The sequence below is a fragment of the Oreochromis aureus genome, linkage group 15 (genome assembly GCF_013358895.1).
Source record: "Oreochromis aureus strain Israel breed Guangdong linkage group 15, ZZ_aureus, whole genome shotgun sequence".
In the NCBI taxonomy this organism is placed as follows: Eukaryota; Metazoa; Chordata; class Actinopteri; order Cichliformes; family Cichlidae; genus Oreochromis; species Oreochromis aureus.
The window spans coordinates 25,633,748-25,656,752 of record NC_052956.1 but is presented as its reverse complement, the minus strand read 5'-3'; the positions used below and the strand labels follow the sequence as shown (position 1 = coordinate 25,656,752).

Sequence of the window (23,005 nt, the reverse complement as noted above, 5' to 3'; positions counted from 1 at the left end):
GATCAGTCAGAGAAGCTGTCATGCTATTGTGATTGATATTTTTGCACAAGTCCTTTATCAGATCTGTTCTCTTGTTGCTTTTTAATCAGTGATGGATGATGACGACTTAAGTGCAAGATTGTGCATGACTGATTAACAGTATCTGAAAGTCATGTCCTTAAAAAAAAACTGAAACAGGAAAAAAAAAGAAGACCTGAAACAGGACCTGAGAGATGATCTGAACCTTCAGCTGATCATCCACTGCTCACTGCTCATCAGAAACGATCTCAGTGGAAGGACGCCTGTCAGGAAGCCATTCTTAATGTAGGGAAACAGGAGGAAAGGCTGAGGTATGAAGATCAGAGGAACAGGTCTGATGGAGAGATGGATCCACATCATGGTCAGTGTGTACAAGGAGGTCAGGAGGAGGTCCAACACTGAGAGTCTGCACTTTTTTATGTGGATGTCATTTTAAATTCATCTGATGATTTCATTATAGGACCATTTGGTGATTATTTTGGTTCTACAGCTTTGGAAAAGTGTGAAAATGAACTGAGTGTAAACTTGTTTTATTTGGTGGTTCATGTTGTATGAATAAAAGACAGGTTTGGTTCATTGTCACTCCACACCACAAACAAAGTTTTCCCAATGATTTAAAGGTGCTTTTTGTCATTATCCCCCAAAACTTTCACCACCAGGGGGCAGGGATTTACCAGCAGGTGTGTTTTTAGCTGTATCCCCATTTTCTCACAGACTTGACCTTTTACTTTGGTCGTCACTGTAAATAAAATTGTTCTTAATAACTTACTAGGTTAATTAAAGGTTTCCCTCAGTGACTGCACCATCATGTGGTAGGAGCTGGTATTACATGAAGACCCGGCCTGGCTAGCGTTTAGCTTGAGTTTACATCTCTTCAACACAACATATAAAGTCATACTGGCCGTTTCTTCACCTAAAAACGAAGCAACTTTTAAACGCAGGGATTTCCAAAAAGCACCTTCAATCCTTGGCTGAACCTCTGGCAGTGTTGTTGCTTCCCTCCACTCAGAGCTGCACAAGTTTTCCAGAAATTTCTTATCCTCAGAAATAAACATCTATATGGTAGGACAACATCTGCCTCAGCCAGTCAGTGTTAATGACAAGACCACTTTTATAAAAAGCTGCTGACGATCGTCTTTGTGGCTTCTTAGCTCGTTCATTTGTACCATTTACCTGTCATGTTATAAACATCTGAGTATAACTTTTAATTGTAGGTTAATGTAACTTGTTAACTCATCCATGCAGTGCACAGACACCTACATGAAGACTCCACGTTGCTGTGGTGCATCTGGGCGTCCTAACTCATGAATGTGTACTCAGGGAAACACGTGCGATGGATTCGTCCATCATTAACCCAAACACTAAACCTTCAGTTTTCCTCTGACTCACACAGAGAAACATGATGACGTGAAGATATCTGAATATTGTCATGCAGCTCAAACTGATCTTTGAATTGGCTTTTTGTTTTTTATTTATTGGCATGACATCACAAACATTGATTGGCTGAGGCAAATGCTGGTCTCAGGACACCAACCAGTTAACATCAGAACCAAAAAACAATCAAATATTATTTATTATATGTAATAAAATAAAAAGTCAGAGTTTGTAGTTTTGGTCCTGCTGCAGCTGCAGCTGAATGTTTGGCACTGAAGTAGCTTATTCTGGATTCAACGTTTTTAGCAGGAATTCAAAGAATGGAGGTCAGTCGAAGGATGAAACACGAATGGGAAGTGGACGAGGACCAAGTCCAGCTTTGGTCCTCAGATAAAAGTCCAAACAGAAAAGGTGCTTTTGTGTGAAAGTATAATACAGGACAAATGGGGTAGAACAGGTGAACCTTCAATTTGGACTTTCTAAAATCTGCCAAACAAAGTCACAAAAAAATGTGAAGTCAAGAAGCTAAAAGACAAAAAGTCTAAAACGGAGAAAGTGTCAGCGTTTCTCTAGCGTCTGGAGATGAGTCTTCACTCTGAGGACAGTCTTCACTTGAGACGTCAGCCCATCAGTCGAGTTTGTGATCAGATGTTTTACTGAGGTGTGTTCGTTTTTATCGTCACAATTTGGAAACTGTTTGTTTTATTTGTTTAGTTTTTTTGAACACAGACAGTAAAAATCCAGCCAACGGAGGTCACGTGGGTCCATTCAGACGGAGCTGAGCTTCACCAGCCCCCTGACCGAGTCCTCGTGTAGAGTGTCCTGACTGGCAGGGTCATACAGGGCAGCGGGGGAGGGGATGGCAGGGTGGGGTTGGTGGTGGAGGTGCAGGTGGGCGGGGCAGGGCAGGGCACCCTGTGGCGTGGCGCATGGCGTCTCCTCCGGACTCACAAAGTGGTGGTGGTGATGGTGGTGATGGAGATGCAGGTGGTGGTGGCAGCGGGAGTCGACGGCGGCGTCCCTTAGCGTCAGGACGTCGCCTCCGCAGGACGGCAGGGACGGCTGGGCAGGGGCCAGGTAGGCGCAGGGACCCCCCAGTGTGGCGGTCTTACCTGGCAGCGGGGCCAGCACAACGGGGTCGCTGTGCAGCAGAGGTGTGGCGGCAGCCTGCAGCACAAACTTGGTGCTCTGGATGCACTGATCCTGATCACACTGAGAGACATTCAACACCATAAGACTTTATTTACAACACATTCACCTGAACAGCCACAAAAGCTGCTCAAGTTTCCAGAATGAGCGAAAAGACCGAAACCAGCGCATCATCAGGGCTGAGCCCCCTGCTGGATCCGAGAAAGAATGCAGCTTTAAGCCATGCCCATCTTTAAATGAACAATCAGAGGTTTTTATTCTTTCGATGTTTACATCAGAATGATCAGTTCATTCTGATCAGTTCATTCTGATCAATACTGGAGGTTTAACATGTGCTGTGTTAATAAACATAATTAAAATAAAGTCACATTTGAATAATAAAAATTACTTATTTTTATCCCCTTTAAACCTTTTAATATCAGTTTGTTTCATTTTACACCACCCAAACAGGTCTAGCTTATGTGCGTTTCAGATCCTTATGATAATTTTTCTCTGTATCAGTAACGGGCAATATGAAGGCGTACTTCACCTACCGTGTTGCTGTGGAGCTGAGTGGAGGCGTAGCTGCTGTTGCTGGTGCCGTTGGACTGGGAGACGGTCTGCGGCGTGCCGGACTGGATCAGACCTCTCCTGTCAATCAGACTGATAGAGAACAATCACAAACAATCACATTCTGAGGAAATCAAAACCAGTAAAAAGACCAGGGGACCAGTTCAGCCTGGCCAGAACTGCTGAGCCCCGCCCTCCTGCGGGCCAAAACTGGCTTAAGGATCAAGTAATATACTGTGTCTGGAGGGGGAGGAGCCTAGGCTAGAGCATGAGGTTGAGACACCCGGTCCAACATCATCCAGGCGTCCTCGATCTTGCAGATTCGGGTAAATAAATCAGCCTGTGGCTGCAGGAAAAGTGAGTTTGACCTGAAACGCGTGTTTCTGAGCATGCAGATGGACGCCGCCACCTGTCGCCCTGTCAGCAGGTGGAGCTGACATGTTAAAATGCTGCGAGCAGCCAGCCGTGAGTAAACAAGCAGATTGTGTAATGAGGCTCCATATGCTCATCACCCTTTTACTTTGAAAATCCTCCTTGCATATCCTCCCAGAGGCAGCTCGCTGTTACACATCATCATCATCATTATTAATATTAATATTAAAGCTGGTGCCTGGTCAGAGAGCTCCTGCTGACCCGCCTGGACGCATCATCAGAGCCTCGTCTCCTCCGTCTGTGACGAAACAACACGGCCACAGAGGAAAACCCTTTGTCATTGTTTTCTTTTCACGGTTTTCTCTTTAACTGAATCTCCACAGAGACACCGGGCTGCAAACACCAACACTTCTCTACACAACATGTTTCATTGACTGTTTAAAACATTTGAGACACATTTCAGTCGGATTCATTCAATAAACCGATGTTTAGTAAATAAGAGGCTGCACTTAGGCGTCCTTCAGTGATTCCTTCAACGATCAAACCTCCAAAAATGTGGAAATATTACAAAAACAATTTCCTGGACATAATTTCAAAAACATTCACAAAGATTAACGACAACAAAAAGAGAAATTTCATTTGCAAAAACAAACAGTAATTTTTTTTAAAAGCAGCCGGAACACAGAGCGACTGAGAGACAAGAAAAGCTTCCAGCCGGCCTTTTCTTTGAGAGCTCCTGAAGAATAAAATTTACTATCCATGAACGTCGCAGGGATCAATACCCTGATCACTCAAGCTGCACACAGATACTTTCTGCTGCTTGGCTTTATTGCATCCTTTTTTCTTTTATCTAATTCTGTGTTGGACTAACTGTTTGCTGCTCGCTGTATGGATTAGTCCTGAATTAGGATTTTAATTTAATCCTGTTCAAAGGATGAGTTCAGTGATTTTAGTGCTAACCGTCGTGTCTTTTGGGGCTTACTGCTGAAATTCCCTGGAGAGTGCTCTGCAGGCCTGACTTAGTCCTGATTTCACCGGTTCATTTATTTCAGTTTAGACCACAAATCAGATCTTAGTCCTGCTAAGTGCTGAACTCAAGTATTAGCATTCCTGACTGTAATCCTGATTAGTTTATTCTGTTTGGCTTTAACTTCAGTGATGAATGCAGTCCTGAGCTAATGTTAAATGATTTCTACTTTTAGTTCCAACTTTATTCCTGAGTCTGTTTAATTCTGTTCAGATTATTTAATCTCTTAATCCTGTTTTTTGATTGTTTAGCTTTAAATTCACAGCAGACAGACATGATGTTGGTCCTGAAGTCAGTGTTTGGATCGTTAATATCTGCAGTACTTATGAGTCAATAGAAGCTCATTGACCAGGGGAGAAAAGATCAACAGCACAGAGAATAAAAGAAGGCGAGTATGCAGTATATATATCTGATATTTAAAAAGCACAGGGATGGGGTCTGTGTCTGCTCCTGCGCTTAGTTAGAAACCAAAGCTCATAAAAGCTTAACTTTGTGCTGAGCGAGACGTCATCGATCAGCTGCTTTGACAAACTGATAAAAAGTATTGGCAGCGTGTCGCAGAGTCCCTGCCCAGGTCTCTCGCTGTAATGATAATATACGGCAGGTGGGATGGAAACATAGGAGCTGATGGAAGCGGCGAGGAGGCGGTAACGATGAAGGAGAGCCATCGCTCGGCCGCTCTGATCGTTCTTTTGATTAATTCTGTGCAGAAGACGAGCCGACAGTCAGCTGAGAGATGGGAAGCCGTGAGGGCGAGGATGAGGAAGGTGTAATTACTCTGTGCAAGGTCTCAGCTGAAGACTGTCCTCGTTAAACACAGAAACTTGGCGTCTGGTGAGAGGAGGGGGGAAGAAGAGAGACAGCCTGAAGCAGCTTCATGTTCAGAGACCAGCAGAGGGAAACATCAGCAGCTCCAGCAGGAGCAGCAAGGCAAAGTTTTCAGGCACAAACCGAGAAAGAAAAACTTGTTTGTTTCTCAGAACTCCGACTTCCAGGAACAAACAGCTGAGGCTGCAAAGCTCTAGCCGTCGAATCCAACAACACGGCTGTTTGTTTATTACTGAAGTCATTTCAGTCCTGACCTCAGTTCAGCTTTAAGCACAGATTACAGTGATTACAGGTCATTTCTAAATACAATACAAAGTACTCCAGATGTTTTATTCCCAATTTTAGCTCAGAGTAAAGTCCTGAAGAACTCTCTTTAGTCTTGACTTTAGTTCTAAGCTTGGTGCTTAATTTAGTCCTGGTTTCAGAGCTGATTTTAGTTCAAATGTTAGTCCTGTTTTTAGTCCTAACTGTAGTCTAAATTTGAGCCCTGTTTTAGGACTGATGTCAGTGCACTTTAGTCTTTTATAATCCTGACCCATTTAATCCTGCTTCGACCTGGATTCATTTCATGTATTCCTGAAAACAATATCAGTCGGTCCTGATTTTAGTAACACCTTCAGTGATCAGTGCAGAGCTCATGCTGGATTTCAGACTTTGATCAGTTTCACCTCAGAGCAGCCCCAAGTCTACTCCTGCTCTCAATTCTTCATTTAATCTGTTTTAGCCCTGCACAAAGCTCTCCATATTCCTGGTTTTAGTCCTGATTATGAGCACTGAGTTTAGTCCTGGTTTTAGAGCTGGTTACTGACCTGGGAGGTAGAGGTCCACAGAGGGCAGCACAGCAGTTGGTCAGGATGTTCCCGTAGCTGTACGGGTTGTAGTTATCCTTCCCTCGTTTGGTGGACCATGACCCTTTAATCTGGACCAGACAAGAGTATCAGAAACATCACAGGCCTCTTTCACGTTTAAGTCCTTGAACCTCAGGTATACTCACGTCCTCGTTGGTGGTCTGGTTGGAGCTGATCAGGTAGGTGTGGAAGCCCGACAGGCCGACAATGGACCAGACGGAGAAGAAACACACCACCACCTCCAGGACGGTGCAGAGCAGGGTCAAGGACTCACTCGGGTCTTTGGATGGGGGTAAAGTGGAGCTACGGGAGGATTTCTGTGAGTCTGCATTAACAAACTGAAGCGATTTTATTTGCAGTAAAAACTGAAAATGGCAGAAATAGAAGATTTACTTTTTCTGGTGTGACAGAGGCAGCGAATTTGACCTTGGCAATGCATTGTGGGACATATTGACCTGTGGTCACAGCTGATGGTGACAGCAACAGACGGATTGATTTTGGAAGGAAGCCATATGAGGGGTAATTAACGCCCGGGTTTGATTTTCTGTGGTGGCTGCAGGCAGACTCTACTCTTTATTTCTCCAACAAAACTGGAAAAATCACAACTGAGAAGCCAGAAAAAGAATTACTGTAAGAAACTAACCTGATGTTAAATTTGATGCACGTCAGTGATGGAGGACAGGCTGGTGTCTTTATGGCTGCGGACCAAATGAATCAGACTGCAGATGCTTGAGGAAGTGAATGTGGCCATGACTGTGCTGATATTATAGAACCAAAACTAAACGCTTGCAATCATTTATGTAAAATGACTTTATGTGGTGAAAGCCTAAAGAGTATGAGTGCGTCCAAACCTTCCTGTAATACAAGGCATGTTTAAGCTCACAGTCTTCAAATGGAACCTGTTTCTATTTTTCTATGAAAATATCTGAATGTGTCCTCCATCAGCTCCTTACACACTTACAATGTAAAAGCACTGACTGCTGCCCCTCAACAGGCTTCCAGAGGCTAGTAAATCAGTAGAGAGTGGGCTGTCAGGGGGGAGGAGCTACAACAGCTTGTTTCAGACAGAAGATGGTCTGAAGGGCTGCACCAAGGTGGAGTAAAAGAAGAAGGAGGAATATTTTGCATGTGAATAATTGAAAGTTGTTTTCAGGGTAAAAAGGAGCTGAAACTGTCCATGGGGAAGGATATCTGGCTGGGCTGTCTTTGAGCGCGCTCAGGAAACCCGTCTGGTTCGATCCTGCAGAACACAGAGAGAGAAAACCATCAACTGGGCTGAAGTGTTCAGTTCTCACTGTCCACAGTCTTGCTCTCATTATAAAGAACGATACAGCATCCAATCATTCAAGAGCCCTGAAACAGAGCCTGACTAAATGCTCTGTTTCAATCTGACCAGGTAGGAACATCTACGCGTCTTTATTTTCTACGTCCACATGAATAAATTTCTGGTCCTAATCGCTGCTGCGGCTCTTCTGCCTCTGCCTTGGTGTCAACCAACCCTCTGTTTTCCTGTGTATAGTGCATGTGTGTTTGGATGCGTCAGCGAGGATGGGGAACAACTACTTATTCAGTCATCATCTTAAAGATGTAAACTGCTGAAAACAGATGGCTGATGTCACAGCTCCCTGCATTTATATCAAAGTCACAACAGCCAAAAACAGAAAACCAGCGGCGCAGCACCCAGAGGAAGCTGCGGCTTCATCTCAGCCAGTCTGTCAGTCATTAGTTTCAGACGGCAAAGCTCGAGGCTCCGGGTTCCTGACAGTTTGGACCTGCAGGGCAGGAAAACAACATCCGCAGCCTAAGTGCAGAATTAGGTCAGCAAAGTGTGACAGAGAGAAATCGGCAGGCGCTTTTAGATCCAGAAACACAAAGTCAATGATCTGTGCTACAGTTCCTCCCAGGCAGCAGTCGGTTTACGTGGATTTCCACAAAAACAGGAAAGAAGAGAATTCCACAAACATGGTTTCACAATCAAATATCTTTGTCGTCAAACAGGGATGAAGCTTAGCCTGAGAGACACCCACAGCAAAAAGACCACCAGGCAAGATTCAAACAAGGCAAATCACAATTAAGATCTGGACTAATATTAATTTAAAGACTCACAAAACCAACACGAGACCCACAAGACTGAAACAAGTCCGAGAACTCCTGCAAGGCCAGAGTCAAAATCACGACTAAACAAAGACTGGCACTAACCCGAGGACCTGGAGTGAGACAAGAGACACCAACGAGACCAGAACAAATCTATGATGAGACTGAAGCTCAGAGACGACTGAACCCATCCAGACTGTTGGAGTCTATATAAACCAGAAACAGAGACGGCAAAGAGAAGAACGACCTTTGGGTCAAAGTGAGGAAACGTTTAAATCAGCTGGTGACTTTCTTCCAACAGGACTTTGATCTGCAGCTTTCTGAGCATAAAAAACTGGCCCAGTCTGTCTGACTCGCATTGATCAGCCTGTCAATCACAAGACAGCGGGTGGGGCTGAAGGTCACTCATGGGCGAGTTACATTACACAGATTAGAAACCGCTGCAGAGCCACAGCGCTCGCTGGTCAACTGACCTGTTACTGAACACTTCCTGATAGCTCTGCACATCCTGTCATCGTCAGCACAACAACAAAAGTGCGTGCCCAGATATTTTATTTTATTTACTGTGGAGAATGATGATTACTTTCCCGTCTGATGGTTTTCTTCGGTTTCACTTGGTCACCAGGATCGTCTCTAAAAAGAACTTTGCTTTGGTTTTATCAGAGTCTTTATTTCATCCATGTTTCTGCTTCTTCTCTTTTTTCTCTGAAGTATTTTCTCTGTTTTTACTTCCTGCCAAAAAATATCACAGGAGCTTCTATAAATAAAGTTCTTATGTCGTCTGAGCTCAAACATGCACGAATCTCTGCAGAACATTAATCTAACTAACAGAACCATTACGGCCACTATGTTCGATGTAGAGGCCACTGAGGAAAAGGCGAGCGGGGGCGTTGGCGTTACTCACTGAGGATGACGTGTGTGATGACGAAGGCGAAGATGAAGACAGTGAGGAGGGACAGGGAGAGGATAAACAGGTAGAAAAAGCGATAGTTCCTCCGCCCGACGCAGTTCCCCACCCACGGACAGTGATGGTCGAAGCGCTCTGCGGGAGGAAAATCATCAGAAAGTCTGATTTCATGTTTAATTTAAAGCTGGAATCAAGCAGCACAGCCAGCAGCTTTAGCACTGAGCTAAGGCTGTGACACACAGGGAGACACGCACTGACCCACACAGTTGTCGCACAGGCTGCAGTGCGACGCTCGGGGCGGCCTGAAGATCTTGCAGGTGAAGCAGTATTTCAGTTTGACCGTCTGCCCGTTGATGAGAACCTCTCGGGTCCGAGGTGGCGGCCTGGAGCAGCCTGCAGAGTCTGAAAGCGCACAGCAGATCGGTAATGTGACGACCCCGTACAGAGAGGCAGCCCGTGACATTTCACCCTGACATTTCAGATTCAGAAAAGATTTATTTTTATTTTCTTTTTCAGTAAATCTGGAGTTTTGTTCTTCTTTCTGAGATACAATCTGCTGATTTCACTCACACAGGAATGTCTTTGGGCCTTTGTGGGGACTCTCATTAGTTTAATACCTTCCTGAGACCTTAACGGAAGTTTTTCCTTCCCACTGTCACCAAGTGCTCGCTCAAAGGGAGTCGTCTGATCGTAGGGGTTTCCTCTGTATATTGTAGGGTCTTTACCTTCAATATAAAACACTTTGAGGCGACTGCTGCTGTGATTTGGTGCTATGTTAACAGGACCTAAACACTGTGCGACAGAGAGTGTGGGAGCCTTCAAACAGACTGTTAAAGGTCTGTCCCAAAGTGAGGATCTCACAAAATGTCTGAGTTTTCCCTCGTTTTCCAAACCAGTGTCCTAACTGGGCAGCAGTGGTCGCTCTTATTGATGATGCACATGTTTGATTTGGTAAAGATTTTATGCTGAATGGCTTTCCTGAAGCAACAGTCACCATTTATCCAGGCCTGGGACCGGCCTGTGGCCCCGCCTGGCAATTTCGAAGAAAATGGCCCCATTTTATGCAAAAAAACAAAAGCAAACATGTTCCTCTCAGAAATGGGCCCGCTTTGCAGAAACAGTTTAAGTTAAAGCAACATTTAAAAAATAATTCTGACTTTCCAAAAAATATCCCCGCCTTCCAGAAATGTCCTTATAAAGACTGAACCAAACACAAGTCCCCACAAAGACAGCTGTGCAGGAACACACACACACACACACACACACACACACACACACACACACACACACACACACACACACACACACACACACACACACACAGACCTTTTGCTGCCTGCTGTGAGATTGAGATACACTGCAGTAAATTTCATGCAGTTTCTCAGCTGATGAGATTTACGCCTGCAAAGCCTGCTGGGAAAAACAACAAACACTTTCAGCTATGTCAGAGTGGAACACAAATCCCAAACACACACAGACACACGTTTTATGGTTTAAATATGTGTGCAGTGCTGTTAAATCCAGTTGTTACTCCTGCAGGAAATATGTCACGATGATGGTGTGCTACAAAATTATAAAATGCCTTTTTTAAAGTGTTTTTAAAGGATTTTCTGTGATGTTCCTGTAAATGTGCCAGAAAACCAAAAACCAGGAGCTAAAAGTTTCTAAAAGGGTTTAAAGATCAACCCCGTCCCTGTAAACAGTTGTTAAATTCACCATTTTATTTTTCATGTTGTAAAATTTTAAAGACTTCACCTTTGGTTTTATTCCTGAAAGAGGATGTTAGGATGTTGTTTTAAGTTGTGCGTCACAGAAAACATTCCTGACCTCTCTTTCTATTCCCATCCTTCCCTCATATTTCTCACACACTGAGCTGAGTGAGTTTTGCAGGCGATGCCTAAGTTTGGTCGTTCTGCGAGCACGGCGGCGGCATGCTGACCGGCAAGAGATTCTGGATCCAGCGTGATGGAAAAAAAAGTAAATAAATCAACACAGAAAATTTAATAAAAGGCTTCTAAAAATATACGAGAGCTTCAGTTTCTGTGGAAACGCCTGAGACAGAGACGAGAGTGGAGACATGTGACTGAACACACACAGACACACACACACACACACACACAGGCACACACACACACAGACATGCAGTGACTCAGATAATTAGTGAGTCTGATTTCTTCTTCTTTCCTCTAACAGACGCTGAACCTGTGAAGTGCTCATTATAATCATGAGAACTGTGATGAAGTGACTCTGCACATTCACCTTTATCTAATCCAAGCATTTTACTTTGAAAGGGTGTAGACTTTTATTTTGTTTTCAACTCATCTACCAGCTTTTTTATGGATGAACCAAACTAAAAATGTCCTCAAACACCAGCTCATTCCATCATCCAGGAGCCGTCTGGTGAGAGTCTGAGAATCGGCCAAAGACATCACTGAGAGGAGATCATCAAATCAGCAATTTGGATTCACAGCCAGTAAAATGCCCAGATTTTAATCCCATTGAGAGTCTGTGATCAGTCCTTTTAATGATGAGGCGGGATCTCCATCAATCAGGATTTGGCCCAGAGGCTGATCTGCAGCACACCACAGAGGACTGCACAAGTAACAAAGACGAGGGCTGAAAATACAGACTGTTCACGTATGCCTCATTAATTTACCATAAACTGTGAAACTTATCAAATGTTTCTGATTGATCTTCACAGAAACATGTAAGAAAGCGAGCGAGCAGCAACTAAACCTCTGCATGAAGGTCACTTTCTAAAAATATTTTAATACAACAAGTTCTTTGTCTTTCACAGAAAAAACTTTTCACATTTTCATCCATTAATTTGTCTTCTTATAATCGTTAACATTTTTTCTTTCCTGTAATTTTATGCTGGGAAAAGTGCAGGAAAAACTCGGGAAGCTTGTTAGCAAACTACAGTTTTTGTATGAATTCTGTTTTTTCTGACAGAAACTCTTAAATGTTTATTAAATTAGACTTGTGAGTGTTGCAGAGGAACATGAACATATAACGATTATGTTTCTAATGTCTCATAACGCCCGTCGCTCTTTGCTTACCAATCTGTCGCTCAAGGTCGGCGGCCTCGTCTGGTGTTGCTCGGGGTAAAATGCCGGGGTCGCTGAAACTTGCCCTGAACAGCATCCCCATCACGAAGATGAAGAGAACGCCGCCGACCGCTGGGATGGCCGGGGTCAGGTTAGACGCCAGGAAAGGACAGCTGAGGAAACACGGAGAGAAACATGAGTTCTTCAGGACACTTCGGGAGGCTTTTCTGTCTCTTCTTCATTTTTTAGCTTCGAGGTCAGAAACGGTTTTAAATCACATTTCTGGTGTTTTTTAAATCGAGTGAAAATGATCGTGCCATTAATATTTCACAGACTCTGTGGAAGTGGGGCTTCTGGGTCACACAGGAAGGTAAATGTGGGTATCAGATGGATTTTGTATTGGCCACAGTCTGGTGACATGGATCATGACATGAATCACTGCGATACTGAAAGGAAGGAAAGATACTCTAATTTTGTTCAATAAAGTGTTTAATAAATGTTTCAAATATATACATAAAAACAACATATGCTGCTCTGCTGAAGCCTCTCACAGCTACTACAGAGACTCAGTGCTTTTGTTATAGTCTGTTAGCAGTTTAAGCTAACTAACTGAGGCTAGCTGGTGAGGAGATAGAAGAAATGGGCTGTAGCCCAAAAATGGATCCCATGAGACAGTTTTCCTCTAAACTGATGTAAGAGTTTCTACAGCTCGGGACGAAGCTTCTTCTTGGTGAAGAAGAATAAAATTCTGAAAGATGAACTGGAGGAAAAACTAATTTTCCTTTTTTATACAAACAGTCCCTGTACTCTGCAACACCACAGCACAACAAGAAACTTTGCAACTATTAGAATCAGTCATGGATGTAATCTGCATTATTCTGATGATTGATTTATTTTTAAATAGGTGAAAAATGTAAATATTAAAAAGCAGAGGATCTATTGGCTGTTTGAAATGACTACAGGTGTCAGTAAGTTGTGTTCCCGGTACTTCAGCATCTAGCTAGTGCTGCAGAAGGGGAGTGAGCATAAAGGCAGTAACGTTTTTTAGGTGTCAGGTAATTTGAAATGCAGCGTTTCTATCAGCTCAACAAACCTCAGCAAACACACAAACTGTTTGTGTGCAGTTTGTCTCACAGTGTGTTGCTGCTGTATTTCACAGGGACAGAAAAGAAAGAGAGCTAACTTCACTCTGAGATGGAGAAAGATAAGAAAGACAGGACAGGAGAGGAAGAAGAGTGCTTAGATTTAAAGGTAAGGACTGCTCATCAACAGCACACATGTAAGTCCCCATTTTTTAAAAACATGTACATATGAATTTTTTTTTAGAATATGAAACCTGCTGCTAAACAAACTGAGGCAGACTAACTGTGTTATTTAAAGGCTGCATGAAAGTCATCTGCAGGTTAGTGCAGGATAAACAGGTTAGTTCGCTGCACCGTGATGGGTTTACAGTAAAGAACAGTGTGTGACTGGTGCAAAGTGGCTGTGGTTTCATGGTCACAGTTAGCTTACATCAAGTGTAGCAGAGACTCAGATGAAAAGACAGCATAAACAGTGTACTGTCAGTTTACAGGATGAAATCAGCCAGGACAAGTCAGGAAACATCTGCTCACATCTGGTTGAATTCTGGTGTGTACATCCACAAAGAGAAGCAGGTCAGCTGATCACAGCCTGTCCACTACAAAAATCGACTGAAGCTCTCAATAGAAATTATTGTGAGTTATGAGCCCTTAACCCCCGCCCCCCCCCCGACCCCCACCCCACCACCACCACCATCTGCTGAATCCACTATAACCCCTGAATGTACACATTTTCCTGTTTAGAGGTAAAGTCCCCCTCTACAATGGAGGCACTGGAAAACAAAAATATCTCTATTTTATTTTTCTTCTCTGCAGATTTAATCTGAGTGTAATTAGCATTACAAGTTAAAGTAAAGTTTGTATTCCCATCTACTGATACTATTTTATTAGTACATTATTATAACACAAAGCTCTGTTAGCTTTTTACAAAAAATAGAAACGTCCTCCAAAGAGCTGCTTTTTTTTCTTACTCTATGTACAAATGTACATAGAGCCAGTACTTTTTTACTTTTACTTGAGTAAAGAAGTTGAATCAGTACTTCAACTTTTACTGTAGTATTTTTAACACTAGTATATGTACTTCTACTTCAGTACTGAACCAAACACAGTGAACAAAAGTGACATGAATGATTTATTACATATATTTTACTCACTGGGTTACAGATTGGGGGCTAAGGGTTCATGTTTAAAATAAAGAATTATAAAGAGAATCTAGTCTAGAAGAGCCTCAAAAATAAAAATATCGAGCTGGAAATGAGCAGAAAACATTTTTTTTTTCTTCAATTTTTACATTTCAGATTATTTAGGAAATGTAGCCTCAGTGTACTTTATATGGTAACATATCAGTGCGTGTGTATCTATACTGCCTATTAGCCTTTAATCTTGTTCGCAGAGTTCTTTAGGTTTATATATTTTTAAATTCATGTTATTCTCACCAGGCCATCCAACAAGCTTTTTCTTTCGTCGCTGGTACTTTGAGTCTTTGGCGGAGGCGTCAGAGACGTCTCAGGTTTACAACCCCCCCACCCCCATTCCATCTCCTGCTGTTTCCGTAGTGACATGAGCTCCAGGAGACAGTTACCGTGGAAACGGGAAGCACGGGGATGCTGTTAAAGGGAAGTCACCAAGAGGAATGTGGGAGGAAGAAAAATAAAATAAAATTAACCCTCCAGACGTCTCTGAGGGTTTCTTTCTTCTCTTTTTAATTCACACTGTGATTAAATCAGGTCGGAGGTAAAACCCGGGATAATTACCTCTGCATGAACCAAGGAACCACAGATACCAGGAGATCCAACCTGAAGGAGGATTTATTACAACACCGCTTCATTTAGTTTGACTCCCGTTTTCTACTAAAAAATAAATTATTCAGATTTAGAGCTGAACCTGAAACTATTCACTGTTTTCACACAAAACCCAACAAACATCAGACACACAGGGCAAAGACCCAAAGCATCAAAGACTCAAAGCACCAAAGAGTCAAAGAGTGAAAGACTCAAAGCCCTTTTCAGTGTTTTCAGATTAACGGTCAGGAGAATTCGGTGTCTCCTTTTAGCTTTCATGAGTTTTAACATGAGGAAGAAACTGAAGATGACTTCAGCCTCGATCTAGGTAAACACACCTGAGCTCAGAGACAAAACTGCTGCTCTTCTCCACCAAGCTGGACAAAAACTCCAAAATAAAAGCACCAGGATGATGGCTTCAAAATAAAAGAACATTCCTCCCACAACGATACATTAGATTTTAATCTTTCTGAAATACTTTGGTGAAATTATCGAAAACAGAATATTAAATTATTAAAATTATCAGGAAGTGGTGAAATTAACTCAGAAAATGTTAATTTAATCCCAGATTGATGACTCTGATCTGTTTATTTTAGTTTTTTTTAGTCATTCAGGAACATAAAAATAATCCTCCCTGAAACTCTTAACTGGATATTTGAAGTTTGATTTTAAGGCCTTTTTATTTTAGTGACCTCACAGGGGCCTTCATTTGGGGTCAAGGGTCACCTTCAAACCTTTACACGTTAGACTATAAGCTGCTGTCACTCACTCAAAGGTAAAGAAGAGGCCGCAGGTGAGCAGGATGAGGACCAGGGTCAGGTAGAAGACCCCGGTCTGCCGGGCCATCATGATCCTGCCGTCGCAGTAGAACCTGTTCCTTCCCGGGAACACCTGCCACTTCCTGCGGGGGCTCCGGCTCCTGTGGCCGGGGCAGGGGGCCGGCTCGGAACAGTCTGCGGGGGGCGAGCAGCTGCCGCCACGGGTGCAGATCTGGTTGTACTGGACCTGCTGGTCCAGAGCCGCGTGCTGGATCTGAGACATGCGTCCACACAGGTGAGCGCGCAGGTACAAAAGACTGAAACATAAACCGGAGGTGTGCGCGCGCTGCCGGTGCCGCGTTCAGGGTCTCCGCGTGAATCCTCTAATAAGGAGTCGGAAAAAAGAAAACGGATCCGTCATCTTAAAAGCAGAAACCCGCTTTTTGTTTCGCGTTATTTTATAAACAAACACGAACTCGTGGTCAGACACACGCGCACTGGATCCACGTCCAAGAAGCTCCCCCAGCTCCCCCGCCTCGCACTCCGAGATCCCCCTCACAGGCTGTAGTCCAGGTTTAAATCCCGAGTTAAGGACGCGGGCCCTTGCGGGAGGACGAGGGTCCAGGTTGTCGGATGGTCTGAGTCTGCGAGGAGGAGGAGGAGGAGGAGGAGGAAGAGGAGCAGCAGCAGCATGAGGAGGAGGAGGACATGGAGAGCATCCCGATCCTCCGCAGAGCTGCACAGATCCTCCACTGAGGATGTGATCCACTCTGAGAGGAGAATAAACACGGAGGAGGACGTTCACCTCACAGACAAAGCAGAGGATTTAGCGAGCCCTCAGTAATTAATAATAATTAATCAGTGTTCTACTGTACTCCCTGGGTTTTGTCTTTCATGTTACTTAAACGCTGACTGGTGAGTTTCTATGAGTATTAGTCGTATTTCCGGGTTCGCGCCTTCTGAAAGTAACTTAAAGTGGTCGCTTAATTTGTGGTCGCTGGATCAAAATCATATCCGGACTACAGATTCCTTTTGTGCAGGTGTCCTTTAAAATGTTTGGGAGTGAGACTTCCTGTTTGAGCCCGACATCGAATCTGTTTTAAAAATAGACGATCTTTGGTTCGGGATTCCGTCTCTGTGGCTCTTTGCTCTGTGAAAAAAACAAACAAGCTCAAAAATCATAAAAGAAAGCTGTTGTACTATTTGTACATTTATGTTTATTATCTGTTCTCTTTTAACATAAACACACTTGTGTTCCTAGCTGCTTTGTTTCTGCTCGGACGTTTTACGGAAACGGACCGAAGCAACATGACAGCTGAGGAAGACCTGGCTGTGACTGCGGGAGCAGAAAGAGATGACGAGGGCAAACTGCAGGTGTTAAAAGGTACCTGAGGGGGTCACCTGACCGGGCTGCTGTCCACGCTGACAGGAGGTGTTCGTGGGTTTCTGCTGTTTGTTTTTCTGTTCGAGGTCAGGACAGTGTCGAGCTGCTGCGCCAGACTCCGCTCAAAAAGCGGACATTTTCAGATTTGATTCGCTGTTAAAGGATTCCGCCGCACAGAAACACAAGATTAAGCTTTTTTTTCTGAAACTGAAATGTTTTCTGCTCAGTTCCGCTAAACAAAAAAGTCGGGTTGACTGGTTATTTCTGATTTAGTTACCAAATTATTTTCGTCTTCAGTCCCTTTCAGCAGGTCAGATACTTATTCTCAAATTCAAATCAAATTATTTTAATGTCGAATGGAAAAGTAACTTCGGGTATTTTGGTATTTTAGTACTTGTAATTAAAAAATTATAGAAATAAAGAACTTTGCTTTGGGAATTCTGCACAGAACAAATGTGATAGGGATTTTTGTTGTTGTTGTTGTTTTGAATTCACAGCAAGCCACCAGACCCCATTCAAAAATCATCAGTTTTCAGGAACACCAGCATCCTGAAATTAGGAGAGAGACTCGTGTGTTTCTGCAAATAATATCTTTTTCTAGACGACGCCAGACTCTGTTCAGAACTACTGCATTTTAAGGGTTGTCTTTATAAAGGAGCATTTGAGAAATGTTATAAAGTTATTTTACTCAGGCTGTTTAATGAATTTTCTTTGGAACAAACGGTTATTTTAAATTTTACATTTATTTAAGAAAACCTACCAAAACTCCTTTTTACAGGTCAGAACACTGACACAGAAAAGAAACCTCGGTCATCTCAGATCTGCATGAGACCTTTATGAGAAAACTTTAGTCTGCACAATAAGCCTCTGTGTTTCCACCGGACTCCATTCAAACTCTGTTCGATTTAAGGTTCTTGTGATTTCAGAAATACCTCAGCAGTTGTGCAAAAAGATTCAGACTGTAAGGTGAAACTTACGAGTGGCACCTCTTAGGCACTCTAACTCTTTCTCCTAAAGGTTTTTTGATGTTTTCATTTGAGAAGCTAGATGTAGAAGCATCACCTGTGTTTGCTTTAATGAAGTCGTTGTGAACTTGTGGCGATTTCTCACCTGAGTGAGATCACTTCCTGTGTGCAGGTGCAGCATTTCTGACTACGGTGGCATCCGCAGGGATGATCGCAGGATTCGGCTCCACGTTGGCGCTTGCCAAGAAGAAAAGCCCGGAGTGGTTCAACAAGGTAAACTTAACCTGAGCTCACAGTGCAGGTGTTTGTTTCTCTTTCAGAATCATAACTCAGTCAGAAACTCATTCATGAAGCGCACATTTGTAGATTGTCATGACTAATAAACATCTATAAATCCTATGAGAAACAGCAGGAAAACGTTCTAACTGCAGAACCTCACAGAGAATCTCCATATTTTTCACTTGTTAAAAGGCTGACGGAGTAATGTCGTCACCCGGCAGGTGGGCGATGTGGACACCCAAGTTTGTGAAAAACGAGGCGACGTAGATGCTTCAAATTGATACCTGCTAAATCTCAGTGACCTTGACCTCAAGGTCAGATGTCAAGTTTTCCTAAAATGTTGTGAACGGTGACGCAGGATTTTGAAATTGATGCCGTAGGTGTGTCTACTTGGAGGCAGCGCCAGCAGTATTTTTACTTTTATTGAGCTGAGGCTTATATTTCATTAGTCTTTGGAAACTTCTATATTCATTAAGCTGATAAAAAAAAAAAAAAAAATGTGGATATTTTAACTTGAAAATGTAACTGGACTGAGGATCTGATGGATGGCACACACTACTTCCGGTCCTTTTCCTGCCCATTCGGAGGTTTCAGCGGTGCTTCCGTGAGAAGCTAACGATGCTAACAGCAGCTTTTTTACGGCCTCAGCCTCCTGAAGACAATCGATGGCTGTCCGCACATCTGCGATGACGTCCGCCTTCTCTCCTGACTCGTCTCAACCTGAAAATAGACTTTCCGTGAAGTCCTGGCGCGTGGTGGCCGCAGCTGTTTGACTTATTGGCGGCTGGCGGGATCCGATTAATGCTGACGCACATGTGAGATAAAGTTGGCGTGGAAGCACAGACGGATCTATTTCAGTCACAGACTCGTCTTTGTGGTCGTCTCTGAATTGAAGCCTCAGGCTGAGCTCCAGTTAGGAAATGTAAAATAGAATAGAATAGAATAGAATAATCCTTTAATTGTCCCACAAGGGGAAATTTGGTTGTAACAGCAGCCAAAAAGACACATATACAAACAAACAGTACACAGGACACAGAACAGAAACATACACAATTTTTCTTACATATTTACATTAAGGATAATGGTTACTATATACAGAGAGTACTGTACAGTTATTAAATTAAATAAAACTAACTACAGATAAGAGGCAAACCAGGTTGTAGTGCGAATCGGTTGATTATCTTATTGCAGTTACAGTGCTGATGTAAACATCTATGATTGTTGGGAGCAGTTCTGATTGTACAGTCTGACAGCTGCAGGGAGGAAGGACCTGCGGAAACGCTCCTTCATGCATCTAGGATGCAGCAGTCTGTCACTGAAGGAGCTCTGCAGTTCAGCAACATTTACATGCATGGGGTGGGAGACTCTGTCTATCAGAGATGTTATTTTGGCCAGAGTCCTTCTGTCTCCCACCACCTGCACTGGGTCCAGGGTGCATCTCAGAACAGAGCTGGCCTTCCTGATGAGTTTATCCAACCTCTTCCTCTCAGCTGCCGATAAACTGCTGCTCCAACATACCACACTGTAAAAAATGACAGATGCCACCACAGAGTCATAGAAGTCATAGAAATCTGATTAGAGGAGGGTCGAGGTCATTAAAGTGGAGCTTTTACTCCATTTCAGCTGAAAAGGAAAGACATCAGCTGTGCTTCCTGTCCTCAAACATTCTGATCGAGATTGTAAATCCTTCAGGGAGGTGATGGAGGTGTGTAGAGAACATCTTGCACAGAGGAGCTTTTATTTTTTCCTCAGATTAACTTCTGAGGAAAAGATGGCCACCAGCACCAAACTTCATTCAAAGATCAGCACCTTCTTCTACAGGCTGTGTCCATGTACTTGTTGAAGAATTAGAGAACCCGAGCACTGGAGCATCCATTAAAATGAGATAATGGCGTAACACTATTGCAGTTCATGGCGATCGTATGAGTCATTTTCACACTGAAGAAGTTAACCTGATGTCACTCAGAGCTTCAAGCACCTTTTAGCCACGAATCACCAAAACACCCGAGTGAAGAGCTGAAGTTAGTTTTTGAGAACCCTTTCGGGGGTTCAGGTTTGCCTGAGTGGTGACCTTCAGCAGTGGCTATTGGACTGTTTTGCTCACTCTGAGGGTGTAAGAGTTACTTATTTTCCTATAAAGACAGGTTTTAAAAATCTACTATAGTTTTTTTTTGTTTCACATTGCACTCTTGGCCCCAGAGAAGCTTAATGAGGAGATCGTGCGGCCACTCCTACTGCTAGGTCAGTAAGCCTCGAGGAGCTACAGAGAAAACATGTTTTAGAGCTGGAGCCGTCCCAGCGATCATCATGAGGCGTGAAGCAGATGAGCTCGGCGAGAGGGAGCACCGGGAGCCGATGCGTTAAAACGAGAGAGATTGCCACATTCGGACCACATGTGATCGAACTGGGCTTCAGGACGCAGCAGGAAGTGATGTGGAGGGATGGCACCGACCGAGAGTTGACGTAGTCCAGGACATGCTGCAAAAACATTTCTGTGATGGGAATATTTATCTGTGAACTGCTGGAAGGCGTTCATATTTATTGGAATTGTTCCAGTTTGATTCAGCACTGTTCAGATTCCTCCATCATGTGACGGAGAGGATGACCTCACTCTGCTCCACCAACCGGAGGTGCAGCTGACACTTTAACGTCTGTTTCAGCTATTTGTTGAAATCCTTCACGTTATTGGCTGTAACAGTAATTTCACAACTTCTGGGAGAAATAATTCCCGTAAGAAACAGGGAAACGTTTCTCCCACTGAAAACGCTACGTCTGGATGAACAGAATCAACTTTTGGAGAATTCCTGTAAGACCAAATGCAGCTGTAAAACCTGATGTCACATTTTTCCCCTGCTTGTTTCCTGTGCAGGGCGTCACAGCGACGGCAGCAGTCCCGGAAAGCGGCGCGTCTCTGGCCCTCAGAGCTCTGGGGTGGGGCTCGCTGTTCGCCTGGTGTGGAGTAGGCCTGCTCGGCTTCACCGTGTGGAAAGTCCTTGGCGTTCACAGCGTATGTACCTGCAAACTGAGTAGGCTCAGTGCTGACATTTATGTTTATTTCATAAATAATGACCTTTATTCAGTCAAGATTTTATCACCTCTCTTTACCTGAACTTTTCTTTAAGGATTATAATCTCTGAGAGGAGCAAAATAAAATTTTGTGAAATAAAGGCAAATTATTTATGAATAATTTCTACAATTCTACCAATGAAATTACAATTCGGACATAATGTTTGAAACATTTTCAGAGAAAAGTGTTGAACTAAAATTCTGAGAATATATTTACGTTTAGTTGATAAAGTAAAAAAAATATCTTAAGTCATTTCATTCCAAGAAGAAAGTGTATAAGGAAAGAGAGAGTAGTTGATATAGATGAGAAAGTTAGACTTCGTAAAACTAAACTAATTAAAACTTTCTTAATAAAGAAAAATCAAGTTGTAAAATTTAATTATTTAGAAAACAATACAATAATTGCACATTTTAATGTTATTAAATATTTAATTTACTGAAAGAATATGAAAAGTTCTCATTGTTCTCTTTATGTTTTTTTTTTCTTTTTTGTTGGTGTAATTTTTCAGCTCCCAGAGTTCAGACAGAAGATGCAGTCCTTCTTCCCGTCCATCCCAAAGAGCGACATAGCTGGATCTGAACCTCTGGACTGGGATGCAGTCTTCAAGTCGAAGTGACTCAAATCATCAGTGGGGTGAAATCGAACGTGTACGCCGGCGTTTCTCAGACACTTGGCAGCTTTTTGTTTTTTCTGGAAGCAGCCGAGGAGCCGAATGAACCTCCGGACCACTTTGATCCCAATTTGGTTCTAATTTGGTTCCAGCTTGTCGAATATGGATCAGCTGTAAGACGAACAGACTGAGCTCTGATTAGTTTTCCCCACAGAAGGTGATGGAAGCAGTTATAGTAAAGACCATGGAAATTATATTTTTCTCTGAATGTGATCCTACAATTTCATTCTGAGTTGCTACTTTCTTTGTGTTTTTGTGTTCAAAGCTGTGAGATGAATGTAAAGAAGGTAGAACATTTCTGAAAATACTGTGTGAAAGGATCAAAATCAGGAATAAGAGGCTGAGAAAATGTTCAGTGGAGTTGAAATATTTAAGGAAAAATGTAAATACAGGTAATATTGAGCAGCTGCAGTCAGTTATTCTTTTACAACAGAAATCACTAATGAAATGTGCTCTTTGCATCTTTTTCTTATGTATCGCTGATGCTTCAACTAATTTCTAGTCAAAGTACTCAGGATGTTGACAGCGTCAATCAGCACGCTAAGGTTAGCTTTGCATACACAGCATGTATCTGACAGCGGCAGCTTCATCACATCCAAGTCATCTGTTTCTTCGTCATGCTGGTACTCCAGTATACAGTTTGTACATGCTGCATTCTCAGCTGCTGTATGAATTTATAACGTCTGCGTAGCCATGGATATCTGTGTTTCTAATAAAAGTAGAGGTCCCAGCAAAGAGCCAAGAGGAACTCCACAGCTAACTTTTGTGGCTCCTTGTTCAAGAAACTAAAATCTATCAGATGTACTGGT

The 23,005-nt window shown here is 43.0% G+C and overlaps 2 protein-coding genes across 3 annotated transcripts; one reads left to right on the top strand and one right to left on the bottom strand.

Annotated features, from left to right (window-relative positions):
• Nucleotides 1–235: 235 nt before the first annotated feature.
• zdhhc14 (zinc finger DHHC-type palmitoyltransferase 14) lies at nucleotides 236–16,740 on the bottom strand. 2 transcript variants are annotated; one of them, XM_031729748.2, is made up of 9 exons: nucleotides 15,843–16,740; nucleotides 12,226–12,386; nucleotides 9,425–9,568; nucleotides 9,164–9,301; nucleotides 7,357–7,405; nucleotides 6,312–6,414; nucleotides 6,127–6,236; nucleotides 3,075–3,183; nucleotides 236–2,604 (listed from the first exon to the last, which is right to left on the bottom strand). In XM_031729748.2, the coding sequence occupies exons 1-9, from the start codon at nucleotides 16,112–16,114 to the stop codon at nucleotides 2,161–2,163; spliced, it is 1,530 nt and encodes a 509-aa protein (XP_031585608.1). In that variant the 5' UTR covers nucleotides 16,115–16,740; the 3' UTR covers nucleotides 236–2,160. The 2 variants fall into 2 exon arrangements, with proteins under 2 accessions (XP_031585608.1, XP_039455030.1); XM_039599096.1 differs by lacking the exon at nucleotides 15,843–16,740 and adding an exon at nucleotides 14,729–14,817.
• tmem242 (transmembrane protein 242) lies at nucleotides 12,276–22,987 on the top strand. The gene is made up of 6 exons (XM_031729785.2): nucleotides 12,276–12,364; nucleotides 15,942–16,126; nucleotides 17,093–17,215; nucleotides 18,353–18,453; nucleotides 21,329–21,466; nucleotides 22,035–22,987. Exons 1-6 carry the CDS (start codon nucleotides 12,276–12,278, stop codon nucleotides 22,140–22,142), a joined length of 744 nt encoding a protein of 247 aa, XP_031585645.2. The 3' UTR covers nucleotides 22,143–22,987.
• The last annotated feature ends 18 nt before the right edge of the window (nucleotides 22,988–23,005 follow it).

Coding starts and splice junctions, on each gene's coding strand:
- tmem242 (XM_031729785.2), top strand. CDS start 12,276: ATGCCGGGGTCGCTGAAACTTGCCCTGAACAGCATCCCCATCACGAAG. Junction 12,365..15,941: donor GCTGGGATGGCCGGGGTCAG/GTTAGACGCCAG, acceptor CCGTCGCAGTAG/AACCTGTTCCTTCCCGGGAA. Junction 17,216..18,352: donor CAAACTGCAGGTGTTAAAAG/GTACCTGAGGGG, acceptor TCCTGTGTGCAG/GTGCAGCATTTCTGACTACG.
- zdhhc14 (XM_031729748.2), bottom strand. CDS start 16,114: ATGTCTCAGATCCAGCACGCGGCTCTGGACCAGCAGGTCCAGTACAAC. Junction 12,387..15,842: donor GGCCTCTTCTTTACCTTTGA/GTGAGTGACAGC, acceptor GTGTTTCCTCAG/CTGTCCTTTCCTGGCGTCTA. Junction 9,302..9,424: donor CCTGTGCGACAACTGTGTGG/GTCAGTGCGTGT, acceptor TTCCTCCCGCAG/AGCGCTTCGACCATCACTGT.